Source organism: Chironomus tepperi, unplaced genomic scaffold (assembly GCF_022539635.2).
Source record: "Chironomus tepperi strain 1889 unplaced genomic scaffold, CSIRO-AGI_Ctep_v1 contig_188, whole genome shotgun sequence".
Classification (NCBI taxonomy): Eukaryota; Metazoa; Arthropoda; class Insecta; order Diptera; family Chironomidae; genus Chironomus; species Chironomus tepperi.
In genome coordinates this window covers 152,870-167,481 of record NW_027226310.1, presented here as the reverse complement: position 1 = coordinate 167,481, position 14,612 = coordinate 152,870, and the positions used below count along the sequence as shown (strand labels likewise).

The 14,612-nt window shown below is 34.0% G+C and overlaps 1 protein-coding gene across 1 annotated transcript; it reads right to left on the bottom strand.

The window, feature by feature from the left end:
* Window positions 1-8,074: 8,074 nt before the first annotated feature.
* Window positions 8,075-9,157, bottom strand: LOC139089656 (guanine nucleotide-binding protein G(q) subunit alpha-like). The gene has a single exon (XM_070639236.1). It carries the CDS (start codon window positions 9,137-9,139, stop codon window positions 8,075-8,077), a length of 1,065 nt encoding a protein of 354 aa, XP_070495337.1. The 5' UTR covers window positions 9,140-9,157.
* Window positions 9,158-14,612: the final 5,455 nt, after the last annotated feature.

Sequence of the window (14,612 nt, the reverse complement as noted above, 5' to 3'; positions counted from 1 at the left end):
TGGCGACAAGGGGAAGGAATCATTAGAGTTCCAGCTGATGCAAGAGTTCCTCCAAATGCTCAACCGCCGAGAATCTTAGATGATGATTAATTTTAAGGGTTCGGCCAAGAACCATGTGCCTATATATTCTGCATTTTAAATGCTCAGGCCTGCAGATTTCGGCTTTGAATTATTCTTCATCTGACGCTGTAGGTCTAAATGCTTGCAATTTCGAAAAAAATCTATAAATTTTCAAATTTCTAATTAAGTAGGTTAAGCTATAAAATTATGAAAAGTGCCACAAAAAAGCTTTTATGAGGATATTATTAAATTATTTAATCATAAAATTAATTTTTAAAAATTGTGAATTTAGTGAATTGTGATTTCATTGACACAAAATTGAATTCATTGTATTCAAATTATATTTTTTATAAAACCTTTGAACTGATATACAAATTTGACAAAAGTAATACATTATTTGACAACATATTAACATTTACAATATACATAATGAAATTCTCGAAACCCTTTTTAACTGTAGCCATACAATTACTTTGGAGCCGTTCAATTAAGAAAGGCAATTTTAGAGGAAGTACTTAGACGTTACGTTGCCACCCTTCGATTAAATGAAGTTAGAATCAGGCCGACAGTAAGACTTAATCCTTTTAATGTGGAGCCACCTGGTTATGAATCATCAACTCCACCACCGAAATATGAAACCATAGATGTAGAAGATTTATTTGAATGACCTTGAGGAAAAGTATTATGTACGATTTAATGTAATTTAGAGAATATAAAGAAATCTACATATTTTTGATTAAGCGTATCCGTTAAATTTAGTTAGTAACAAGTAAGTATCTAGTTGTACGACCAGCGAAATATGAAAGTAAGGACGGTTATTTGGAATCCGAAGGTATTAAAGAGTATGCAGTGATCTTTTTCGTGAAAAAATCAAAACAATTCTTCCCCTTTAATCCATTCATTCAAGAATTTCTGACCGATTGAATAGGTTCCATTCACTTATTTCATCACTTTGACAACAATTCAGATCAACGACTCGGAGAACAATAATAAAATATGGTGTTGCTATGGTTTATAGCAGTTACAGATATTTTGTTTTATAGACATGGCCAGAATTGACCGTTGTGTTCTTGAAATTTTTTTAAAAATGCAAACAAAAAATTTAAAAATTAAAAATACGTTATAAAATAAACGATTTACCTAATCTCATAGGGAGTCCGTGCTCCCAATGTAATTCCTCCTGACTACGTCCCTATATACAGGTATTTCGCCATACACGTATTTCACCATTTATCCATTTTCAATATCACACTTCAAGACGCATGATTCCTGTTGACTTTTCTCAATTTTTCATACCTCAATTGCACAATTCGTTCAGTTTAGTGCAATAAGTCACAGAAGTCAGACCTAAATCATCTCAAAATTCTCAAATCTCAAATTAAATAGGATGGATGTATTTTCAGGATTTATTCTTCTAGTGCTAGTTATCCTGTTAATTGCATTATGCTGCTGTACTAAAAGCACAAACCAGGAACAACCAAATCCAGCTCCAACAAGAGCAGTTCGTAAGAATATAAAAATTGATTACCAAATAAATGAATAATTATTGAATTTAATTAAAGCCTTTGTTAGACCTACGGTTATCATCCTGCATGTTGACGAAACATCCAAAAATTTAACAAAAAATGAAGAAAAACCGGCAAATGAAATTCCACAGGAATATGCAAACATTAAGCCAGAACCAAGTGTCAGTGGATGGACTCAAGGAGCAGGAATCACTCAACTTCCAACCGATGCAAAATGTCCTCTGAATTCTCATCCACCAACGATTGATATTGATGATTAAATTTGAAATTTCAAGAATAGAGCAGCATAGAGAGCAACTTGTTGAATGTATAGTCTTTCTCTCAATATCAAACCACGTGGGTTTCAGTATCTCAAATTTACTCTCAGTGTATATTTGCAACTGAATTTCACCATTTGATACATGAAACTATAGTTAATGTTAGTATTCAATTATTCCTGATTTTTGTGCATGATGTTAACTAGCTGTGCAAATTCTTTATCAAGAAGTATACATATTTACCATAATGCAGTGGTGGGCAACCTTTTTTGCGCAATGGCACACTTTAGACTTAGAAAAATAATTGAGACACACTTGATATGGACAAATAATAAAATACAGTATGCAAATATAGTAAATCTGTGCAATACTATAAGTCAGTGGTGTACAACCTGTGTGCTGCGAAGAATTAGTGTCATGAACTGAATGCCATGTGCGATTTTGATTTAGACTTTACACCAAGGTGTGCCATGAAAAATAAAAGATTGCCCATCACTATTAGTATTGTCTCAAGGTCTAACAAGACTTGTCCGGAGTCCTGCCGAGTTCTTTGAATCTGATTCGATTAGACTTTAGATAAAGGATTCCATTGGAGTCGGATTTCATAGAAGTCAGACTTTAGAGTCCATTTTGAGTCCGAAACAGTCCAGAAAAATTGAAAATTCTGGGCATTATAAGAATTAAGTATGAAATCCTCTAAACTGTAGTCTGAGCTCCACTTTTTTAGGATTCCGGACACCATAGAAGTCAATCAGATGTAGTTCATTTTTATTAAATCTCAGTTATTTGGGATTCCAGCATCAATTGAAGTCGTCGTAGAGTTATACTACAAAAATATAGTTCTGTCCACTTCGAATCTAACCTTAAAATCTCAAAAATGTGACCTTCAATCAAATTAAAGAATTTTCAAAAAATTGTCAAGATGCATCAGTGAAACGCGTCACACAGGTTGTCCACCACTGGATTAAATGTATTAGATATTCAATTTCTTAGTCTTCTTAATATCAAGAGTATGTTCAATTTATATACAATATTTAAAATTTTGAGATATTGTTCACTGCCAGCCTGTAAAAGATTGATAGCATTAATATATTCACTGTATATTCTCTCGAAGAGAATAAAGACTTCAATTTAAAATAATTCCTGAATTTTGTTATTTTTTTGAATGAATTTATTAATCTTAACATAGTTGTGTAAAAATGTCCGATTTTAATACAAACTTGACATTACTATATATTTTTACTTCTTGTGCACTTATGATATGGTTCCTTTTTTGGCCCCATAAAAGTGAAAATGAAGCAAATCAAGCTGATCCACAGAGTAAGTCACAAATTTAGATTAAAAATTAAATTTTTTTTATTCATTCATATTTTTTTTAGTTTCAGATTGCTTAACCTGCCGTCAAGTTTCATTAGAAATTCCGTCAAATTTGCCGCCATCATATGATGCATTAACACCGCCACCTTCTTATGATGAATTATTTAAAAACCATCATCCTTTAGATTATGTGCAGCATATTTAAGTGATTTTTATAAAATTAGATTTTAAGAATTGTGTAAAATTTAATAGGAAACAATAAAATTAGTCTTAGAACTTCAGTCAATCTTGCAGCTGTTTCTTTTGTTTCATGTCTTTTAACAGAGACTTAGTGCCGAACCGATCGTGAGTCGAAGTGACTCGATGGCCAAAGTATTTAGTATTTCGGTACATAATTATTGCAATGTCTATCTTGCACTCATAGGTTCGAAACTCGGCAGGAGGCAATTTTCAATTCAGCCATATGTAGTGGAAACACAACTCACTAACTTTCGTTTTAGGCTACAGGAAAAAATGTCATCAAAAGAGGGCTTCTAATCTCATTATGAACTAAAGATGGTCTATTTATGGCAGAGGTCATGGACACCCTCATTCAATGAACAGTTATTAGTTGTCAAACGTCTTAGCGCAGAAACTCTGGTTCTCAATGATCTGAACAACAAAATATTTTCTTAATGCTGAACCTTCGTAAAATCCCAAATAATTGATATCTGTACTTAAAAACTAAAATTAAGTCATAATTCACTGAAAGTCTGTAAGTCAACTTTAACACCAATTGGGTCAAATTTTTAAAATTCACAAGTGGAATCAAGCGATAGAGCCAGTTTCAGGTGACAGCCAAGAAACGTCATGAATCACAATTGATCTATACATCCAGCGAAGTAAGTAAGCAAGAATTGGAATTTGTATTATTATAATAATGTTATTTGATTGGCCTTGACTCTTTGAAAGATCAACTATTGAGAGTTGTGTCGTGCATCTTTAGTTCTCTCATTTCTCTCGCAGAATCAGCTTCGATATATGATCGATACAGAGTTGAAGTTGGAAATCCAAAATAGCTCAAATCGAGAAATCGATTGAAAATTCAGATTCAGGTCGTGAAAGTCATCTCGGTTTAGTGCTAGTTTCGGTTTGAATTCTATCAGAGACACCAGCCTTGTATAAAATTTTAGATCGATTAGCCTACCTGTGATCATCGGGATTTAAGGTTCAAAAAATCACTTTGCGTTCAAAAATTACGTTATGCTTATAGGGGAGGTCCATAATTTTGTCACAGATCGTTAAGATAGCGGAAATTAGGTCTGATTTTAGCCCATACCTGAGTACGCCCCTGCCAACTCACCTCCAATAATTGAAAAAACAATGTTTGTATTTCTAGAAGCAAATGAACTTAAGAATCTCACATTTGTCATTTAATTCTCACTCTATTTGTATAGCTAGAAATAATGGCATTTGTAGTTTGGGAATTACTGACTTTTTACAGTCTAATTCTTATAATAATGTCATTGTGGCCACTTATCACACGATGGAGCAGAAAAACCTTTGGAGCCATCGAAAGTGATGAAGAGAGTAAGTGAAATTTTTTGGAACAGAAAAGAGTCTTAAGATTTTAATATTTTCAGGACTGGTTGAGCAACATATTTCAATACAAGTTATTAATACGCAACCTCCAAAATATGACACTTTAACTCCACCGCCAAATTATAGTGATATTAATGTAGATGTTCATCCATTAGCTGTACATCATATTTAGTGATTCTTGTAATACTGTGCATAGCTGTGAATATAGTATAATGTGTATTAGTAGTTGTTGAGCTGATTAATAGCTAGAGACAAAGGCAGAGCTCGAAGTCGACTCGACGTACAAGTGTCCCGCTTCACAAAGATTAACCAGCACTGACTTAAAATATTCGTCATTAATGTGATAAGTCAAAGTAGCTCAGTATCATAGAGGTTTCGTTTTTCGTCAAAAATCATGAGTTCGAGGACCGGCATTTATAAGGTGGCTAAAGGATTTTCTTAAAATATCGTGACACTTTTGGAAAAAATCGAGACACTTCTAAGTTTGGCACTATTTTGGTTCATTTGGACTATATTAAGTCGCATTATTCAAAAAACTAGTTATGGGCATGAACTCGGACTTTCAAAACGAAAATATTCAAAATTTGTCAAAAATTCCAAGAGGAGGACATTTTGAGGCTTTGTCGGGACACAACAGCAAGGCTCAAAAGTACAGCAGTGTCCCGGCAAAAATACGACAGATGGCCGCCCTAGGAATGTATCACACGTTCAAATTATATGATCTGCTAAAGGAAGCAATGCTGTCAAAGTTGTAGTTTGAATCTTATTATGAACTTAACGTCTAGATTTGAGGGTCGTGGTTTGGTCAACCCTCGGTCGTTGAACTATCATAAGCCATGACTTATTTACTTACGTCTCTGGCCGTACAGATCAACTGTGATCCATGGCCTCCCTCGGAAAAAAGCCATGAGACGCATTTAATCCAAAGTTCTAGATCAATTGTAGGCAAGGCATTGACACACGTTTCATCCGGATGAAAGGATTCTTCATCTCCATACAAAAATTTCATCCGGATGAAAGATTGTATGGGCCGGATGAAAGCGGATGAAGAGTGGCAATGCCTTGATTGTAGGTAGGGTTTCTGAAAAACGGCATTTTTAAAAAACGGCCGTTTCCGTTTTTTTCCGAAAAACGGCCGTTAACGGGTCCGTTTTTTTATTAGTACCGACGTCACATTCAAATTGATCCTGATTTGCCAAAATATGCACATGAAAAATTTAGTTCTAAAAGTGTACCGCAGGCTAAAAACTTGACGAATATTAATTTTCTTAATTTAAGTTAATAATTAAAAAAATTTTTTATGTCGAAAAATTAAATAAATTTGTGAAAAATTTCAAAAAATTCAGGAAAAAAGTCATATTAAAAACGGAAAAACGGCTAGCAAAAAACGGCCGTTTTCCGTTTTTATTTTTTCAAAAAAACGGCCCATTTTCCGTTTTCGTTAACGGCATCAGAAACCCAAATTTTGTAGGCAGCCTTTTATGTGCCACGTCACACACTACTGCTCAAGATCTTTAAGATCTGTTATTTAAGTTACTCAAGAGAGGGACAGACCCCCTGCCTACGACTTGGTTACAATCTAAACAGGGTAACGTAATTTGTAAATGCCCCTCAGCTATCAGTAGTTTTGCGGTTGCTTCACAGCATCAAAACAGAACAATTCAGATGAAATTTGTGAGATCTACAAAGTGACAAAATACAAAAAAGCTGAAAGTAATACAGCACATATAAAGCACAATAAAATTGTTTTCAATCAAATTTTTTCGAAAAAAAAAAATAAAATGAGTCAATTGCGGCTACTCTCGTGAGTAAGAGAACAACAAGAGCAAGTAGTGAGAAATATAAATTTAGTAAACAAAACAGTTTGTGTAGAAATGTGAAAATTGACATAAATCTTATAAATTTTAATTGAACAGTTGTCAAATGAGCAATAAATGCAATTTTAATCAGTAATACTCAACAGTTAAGTTCCAACATAAAGTTAAACTACTCTCAAAAATACACAAATTTTAATAATTTTATAAAATTAAAGAAAAATGCAAATAGACAGCTATAAAAATGTTGTGATTCTTGTGTGGATTATTTCATTCTTGTTTATTACACATTACATATACAAATACATCATGTGGAGAAGAAAGTCGAGCAAGCAAAATTTGGAAAATAATATAGGTGAATATGAGAAATTTGATGATTGCTATAAAATAACGTTAGATTTTGAATAGAAAATTGTTTCTTTATAATTCAATACCGAGTCATACATAACCTCAAAATAGGTAGTTTTTGGGTTGTCTTCTAGTCTATCTTGTGATTAGTGATCTTACATTTGGAATTAAAGAACATGATTAGGACAATGGTAGGGAAGAGTAGATCGAGGATAGTACATGAATAAGATAAAGTTAGTCTAGGGTCTAAGCGTGGATAGGGCAAGAATAGTTCAAGGGAATGGCATGGGTAAGACAAGAGTAGAACAATGAAAAGGCAAAAAAAGATCAGGAGTAAAGAAAGGAGAGGACAAAGGTAAGACAATGACAGAGTGAGAGTAGAATAAGAGGAAATAAGAACAAGACAGAGGTAGGACAGGGATAAGACAAGGATAGGACTAGAATAGAGTATGAGTAGAGCAAAAATAGAGCAAGATAAGGATGATGATAGGATAATGGTTGGACAAGGGTATAGCAAAAGTAGGGCAAGAATACGGTAATGTTAAGGCAAGACTCAAGTAAGATTATGGATAGTGTAGATCAAGGGTAGAGCAAAAGTAGGGCAAGAATGGGTCAAAGGTGGTTCAAGAGTAGATCAAAGTAAGAGCAAGGTAAGTGATAGATTATGGCAAGGGTAGGGCTTCGTTAGGGCACGAGTAGGACAAGGATAAGGAAAGGGTAAGGTAATGTAAGATCAAAGTTAGCGACATGGTAGGATAAGAATAGTTTAAGGTTTAGGCAAGATAAGGGTAAGTGTTAGGAAAGATTATGATAACGATTAGGCAAAGGTTAATCTTAGATAGAACAATGATAAATCAAGTACTGTACTAATGTAGGACAAAGACACGTATAGGGAAATTATATTGCTGGACAACAGTAAGTCAATATATTATAAAAAAAATTCCATCTATTTTCAGGCGATAGAAATGTTTTGATGGTAGAAGTTCCCGATTTCATATCAACGACACCTCCACCACCATATCAGCCATTACAAAATAACGACAATTAATTATTTATTGGTTGATAAATTTACATTTATTGAATTGAATAATATTAAAACATATTGATTTAAAATAAATACAAAATTTTATGGCATAATTAATCATATGTCAAAAGCCTTACTAAGCCATGACTAATTCGGCAAAAAAGTTGTTATATTTCTTTGTAATATCGTATCCTTAACCGCTGTAGAAACAAACTTAATATTTTCAGTATCTGTTGCGCATGTAAAGTGTGAATAAATAGTTTTATCTTCGTCCGGATTCAAATTCACAAACATTTTGAGTATAAAGTTTCTAGCAGCAATGGCATCCTCCCTAGGTCCATAATATTCTGGAAAATAGTCATCCAAATGTGAAAATTTGATTTTTTCCTCCAGGAGATCCTTTTTATTTAGGAACAGAAGTATTGATGATTCTTGGAACCAATTGCTGGTAATGATCGTTTTAAACAGAGCCATTGATTCCTCCATACGATTAACATTATTCGATTCAAATAGAACTTGATCATATTCAGACAATGCGGATACGAAGATAATTGATGTGACATTTTCAAAACAGTGAATCCACTTCTTCCTTTCAGATCTCTGTCCACCAACATCAACAATTCTAAAAAATATATTGTCCAATTTGAATTGATACTCAATAATTCCAGTTGTTGGTACTCGTGTACGCAGTATATCCTGTTCTGTGGGTAGGTAGTCTTCCTTTTCAATCCGTTCAAGGTCATTTAAGTAGTAATATGCTGAATCTATCAACTGATATTCCCGTCGTCGTTCGTAACATTCTTGAATGCCTGAATCAACCCAAAGTTCCTTAATTAAACTTATATATGATGATTCGAAGGTTTTGGCTGCTTCAAAATCGTAATTAAGTATCATTTCAGCATTTTCTTTATTTTTATTGTCACTATACTGTATATGAAGTATATCCATTGCATGAATCATTGAACGCATAGCCGTAAAAATATTTTGATAAATTAATTTGATAAATCCACGTTTATCAGCTTCTGAATAGCCATTTCCATGAATAATTCGCATTTGCTTTATGAATGTTGACTTGCCAGACTCACCAGTACCGAGAAGTAAGAGCTTCCGCTCACGCATTGACTCGCGTCTTTCTCGTCTTAATTGATGATCAATTTCGTTGCTGATTCGTCTCTGTTCTTTTAGTTCTTCTGATGAGGTGCAGCAGTCCATGACTGATTATTTGATTATAGATTGTATGCTGTATACTTAGAGTTTTGGATGTTTTGATGGCTTCGTGAATGTAAATAATGTTGATTACTCAAACAAATTTGTGGAATTGAAATGAATGTCAATTTTGTTTGTAAATATCAAATTTTATTCTAATGTCATTTCAGTCAGACTTGTGGATGAGTACTGATCGTAAATCAAATCTGTATGACTATCATATAACTTGTGTGAATTTCATATCCATTTTATCTTATTAGCGAAACAATTAAAATAAATAGGATTGAAGTGACAGCGACTGTCATCAAACTAGTTAAGGCCCTTTCATTACAAATAGGTAAGGTGCTTGACTTAAATTTATTATGATAACCTGAAAGTTGTGCGTTCAAATCAGAGTTGCAAAGCAGGCACCTGTGACAGACAAAAACTGTACAAATGCTTGAATATTTGTGTGGTTTTTCTTACAAATTATCAAGAAATTGTACAGTTTTTGCCTGTCACAGGTGTCTGTTTTGAACCTTTGGTTCAGCGTGTCATTTCCAAATTTATCCTTTTTAGGAAATTTAGATTCTCAGTACACGATCAATCTTTGACTGGGCATATGAACAATGTTGGATTAAGAAACGGATCAGCAATTGGATGTGTAGCTCGAGAAATAGCCTTTCGATTGGAATATTTCCAGAATTGACTTGAAAGTATTACGGCCTATTTGATAGAGCATGGGTCTTATGTGTTAAGGAACCTGGGTTCAATCGCAGGTCATGTCTAATTTTCGAAGCTCTTTTTCCATTCACCAGTTAGTTACGAAGCTCGGTTGTATGTTAAATTTGGTTTTGAGCTACTGCTAGGTATACAAGGATGACTTTCTTTACTAAATCTTGCGCACGCAAATTGTAACTGGTTGCATTGCAGGGTGAATCAGGTCTAATGACATACTCGTGTCTTTCCAATGTGCTTTTTTAAACGTTATTCTTTATTTGATGTACTTCAATATTACAATACTTACTTACTTTGCTGGTCATACAGATCAATTGCGATCCATGACCTCCCACAAGAGTCGTCTAAAGCTTTCTCTATCGCTGGCTTCCACTTGCCAATTTTCGATACCAAGCTCATTACTAACTCAATCGACAGCTTCCTTATAAGAGTTTTTTGAACGTCCACGAGCTCTTTTACCGGCCCAAAAGTCAGCATTGAAGACCTTATCTGTTCATTTTAATTTAGTTTACAATATCAGCATCCCTAAAAAGCTGACAAATTTGTCATTTATATTTATCTTTACTGATTCATCAAATGATTCATCCTGGTATTCATCCGTTCAGTTAATTCAGTCTCAATTTGATCAGTTTTTCAAAGAGTTACAAAAACAGGCTGTAACCTCCTTAGTAGAGTAACTTATTTATATTATAGTACTAAAAATGGAAGAAGGTTTAAATGTATCCTATAAAATAGCAATTGCCTTAACAGTTGTAGTGTATTTAGTGCTTCTAGGGATTATGTATCTTATACGATATTGCATGAGAAAATGTCCAACCTGGATAACAGGACGAGATCCAGAACAAGAGACAAGAAGTCCCGAAAGTAATAAATTTAAACTAGTTTGATAGCTTAACATAATTAATGTTTTTTAAAAAATTCAAAATTTGCAGCAACTCAGCCGAATCGCCAACCTAGTCAACGTAGAGTGATTGTCTTGAATGCTCAAGATTTAATGGCTCAAGGTATAATGCTGCCAAATGGAACAGTCAATCCTGAAATGATACCAGCAAATTTAAACAATCCTATACCGTGTGGACAAAGTAGAGTCGTTGGAAATACTCAAAATTTTCTTACTCAAGAACAAATTTGTCAAACCAACCAAAATGCTCTAATGAACAATTTAGCACATCCTCAACCAACAGCACCTCCCAATTGAAGATTTAAAGTGAAGTTAGAAGAGTTTAAAAAGCTGTGATTAATTTTCGTAGATCTTACGAATCATGAACATTAATTTATTATTTTGAGTCATTGTAGATATACATTTTAAAAATATATATAAATAGTTTTATACATGTGATACATATATGTGCTATCTCCTATGTCAACCTAAACAGCACAAGTAGACTAATCGATCTATAGTCCGGCCTAAAACCAGTGTGACTGTGGCATGATGAATTAAATCCAAATCCCCAAGTAAGAGTCGAAAATCCTTCAGTTACTGTCCTTCTTGTCCTTCTGAGAGCTTCTGTCCTTCTGTCCTGTCCTTCTGTCCTTCTGTCCTTCTGGTCCTTCTGTCCTTCTGTCTTTCTGGTCCTTTTGGTCCTTCTGTCCTTCTGTCCTTCTGTCCTTCTGGTCCTTCTGATCCTTCTGGTCCTTCTGGTCCTTCTGGTCCTTCAGGTCCTTCTGGTCCTTCTGGTCCTTCTGTCCTTCTGTTCTCCTGTCCTTCTGGTCCTTTTGCATCATATGGACAAAATCCAGTCATGTCCAATAATCTACACTATCCTAGCTCTATACATGTTATTGAGAGAACTATATGAGAACTGTATAAAATAAATGAAGGTCAATAGCGAAAATAAGAGATAAGAATAATTTTTTTAGCACTGATTCAGTTACAGTTGGAATTTCATAATGAATAGTTGCAGTTAGACGCTTAAAAGGCTTAGTAATGTGTGATAATTGTATTATTGAATTGTGTTGTAAAATTTTTTGTGCTTTATGCCGTCAATCCATGAAATTTTTGATTAAATCTTCAAGCAGACCTGCTGAAGGTAATTTGGTGCTTTAAAATTTAGTGGATTTAATGTAAAGGAACATTCAATTTCCAGCTCCACGCTTCGGACCTTTAGTATACACGATAAATGGTCAAAGTGGAATATCCCAAAATCAGTATCTGAATGGCGATGCCAATTATTACAATACTGGGCCAGCTTATATGCCTTACATGCCATCAGCACCACAAATCATCAACTCAAATTCAACTGGGACAGAATTAATTATTTCTCAGCCTATAAGAACTGATCATGAAATAGTATTTGGTTCAGCACATCCTCAAAATGAATCGTCAACATCACCACCAAGATATTCGTCACTTTTTCCTGAAAATGCAGACATTTATGATTCAACAAAAATGGGAAAATCTGATGATTAGTTGAAACTATGCGGGTGAATGACTGTCGTTCGATATTAATGTGCCAAGTTCTTATTTTTTAAAATTCTGAATTTAATTAAGTACAAATTATAATATTTTGAAAAACTTGTTCTGATTAGATGATCAGATGCGTATTTAAAAGCTATGCTTGAAGTCAGCTGAATTTAAGTCAACTTGAGTCGACTGGATTCTTATTTTGATAATTTCTTGTTATTAAATGTTTAAATTATGTACAGGGAAAATTCGCTTCCGTTGGTCACAAGTGACCAAGTCGATACTCGTTTAAAGATGATCGCACACTCGACTCAAATCAATTCGACTTCGAGCTCAGTTCAAGAATCAAACCACCCTCCTCCCTCTTTCCCTTTTTTGGATACCCCAATCCCCCCATATTTGTGGAATCCATACAAAATAAGTAAACTAACCCTCCTCCCTGTCTAAGTCGCCCCAAAAAATTGGGTTATGTTAAACGCCCACTTATGGGACCGTAATTAAGGTTGAACTTCCAACCTGCTGATATTTAGGGTAATTCGTCATGTGAAATCGATTTATATAGAGACTTGGTCATTGTAGGAAGGACGTGATCCTAAAGGGGAAGAAGGGGGTGTAGAGACTCGAGTAATTCCAAACTTTGTCTGACCCTTGACCTGAACCTCGTTACTCAAAAACTGCTGACCAAACCCCTTCAAAGAAAGTTTCAAAAAATCTATTTTTTTACGTTACGTAATAATCGTACAACCCCTTATGGGAAAAGTCTATTTATAAACATATGTGCCTAATAAACAATCAATAAACTCTCACACATTGATAATAAAAGTTTCATAATATTTATATTTAAGTAAACAAAGTGCATTATTATTTGATTAGAGAGAATCAGAGCGTGCTGCATCTAGTAACACGAGTGAAGTTCAATAAGGAATCAATCAGTCAAAGATCATTTGTCATCAAGGAACAATAAAATTTTAAGTGAAAGCTGTTAATTTTGAAACAGAAGCTATGGTGGATATTGGGGCAATTGCAGACTGTTGCTGTAAAATTTTTTCATGCATTAATTTCTGCTTGCTGTCCTTAGAATGCCTAGGAATGTGTACTGAAGATGGTAATTTTCAATTTTTAAATTTTTTATAGCTCGTCCTGCAGACTTACAGCCTTAAAATTGTACCAGCCAAAAGCTGTATCCTTAGGGATCTAATTTGCATACCTGCTGCTCTTGAATTTCAAACAATAATTTCAATATTTAAATATTTCAGAGCCACTATCTGTTTCAATAATTAGTGATGAGAATACATCACTCATGGATCGAAACATAGACAGTTATTACAGTACATCGAATGCACCGACACAACCATTTGACAGTTCAAATTCAACTGGAAAAAATATCGTCAATCATCAGCCTCAAAGAAGTAACACTCTTCATTTTTATGATGTTCAGCCAACAGCAGGTAGAAATATTCCTGCAACAGAATGTAATGATTTATCTTCAACACCACCACCAGCATATGGATCGCTATTTCCTGAGAATATTATTGACAGTTCGGAAAGAGCAGATTTAAAGAGTCAACAACGTTGAATTAGATTTAAGACTATGCCTCTCAAATAGGGTTATCAATCTTAGTATTCAAATTTTCTGAATCTTAATTCTCAACTATAAATGAGTCACAAAATGTATTTGCATGACAGTATTTATAAATTATGAATAAATATTTAACAAACGAATTGAGTGCCTTTATTTACCTACCTACTTCCTTACCACACGTGGGTCAATTAAATTCAAATTTATCACGTGGAGAGAACGCTTAAAGCCGGTTCTATCCTTCAAGATTTTCTGTCAGTTTGGAAGGCTAAGGACTTTTGTGTCCTTTGCTTCATATTCAATCCTGGAATTCTTTGGTCATCCTTGGGAACTGACTTTAATGCTTTCTAATTAGCTTAAGTTAATTTGATAATTAGGAGACCAATACACTTGCTGATATTTTTGTATGAAGCAAAATTAGCAAAATTTCAACAAAGTCGGACTCCATAAACAAGTTGAATCCGGAACTCAATAGAGTCGGAATTTTGAATCCAGTGTAGTCTGACTCCTAGAGTCCAGTAACTGCTCAAAAACCAATACTTTTTGGAGTATTGGGAGTAAGGAATTTTGTTATGTTTCAATACTGCTCAAAATATAGGAACAGATGTGATTGAACTTGAAGTAAACAAATTAATCTCTTACTAATCAAATTGACATCACACATATGAAATCAGAGTCATGCGTTTAAAAGAGAATGATCGCCTTATTCTCACCTTCTATATTTTTTAAAAAATAATAAGAGAAAGTAAAATTTTGAAGGTCCAAAACTGTTGATGCGC

What these genes read in the sequence shown, in the direction of transcription:
- LOC139089656 (XM_070639236.1), bottom strand. Translation starts at nt 9,139, where the DNA reads ATGGACTGCTGCACCTCATCAGAAGAACTAAAAGAACAGAGACGAATC.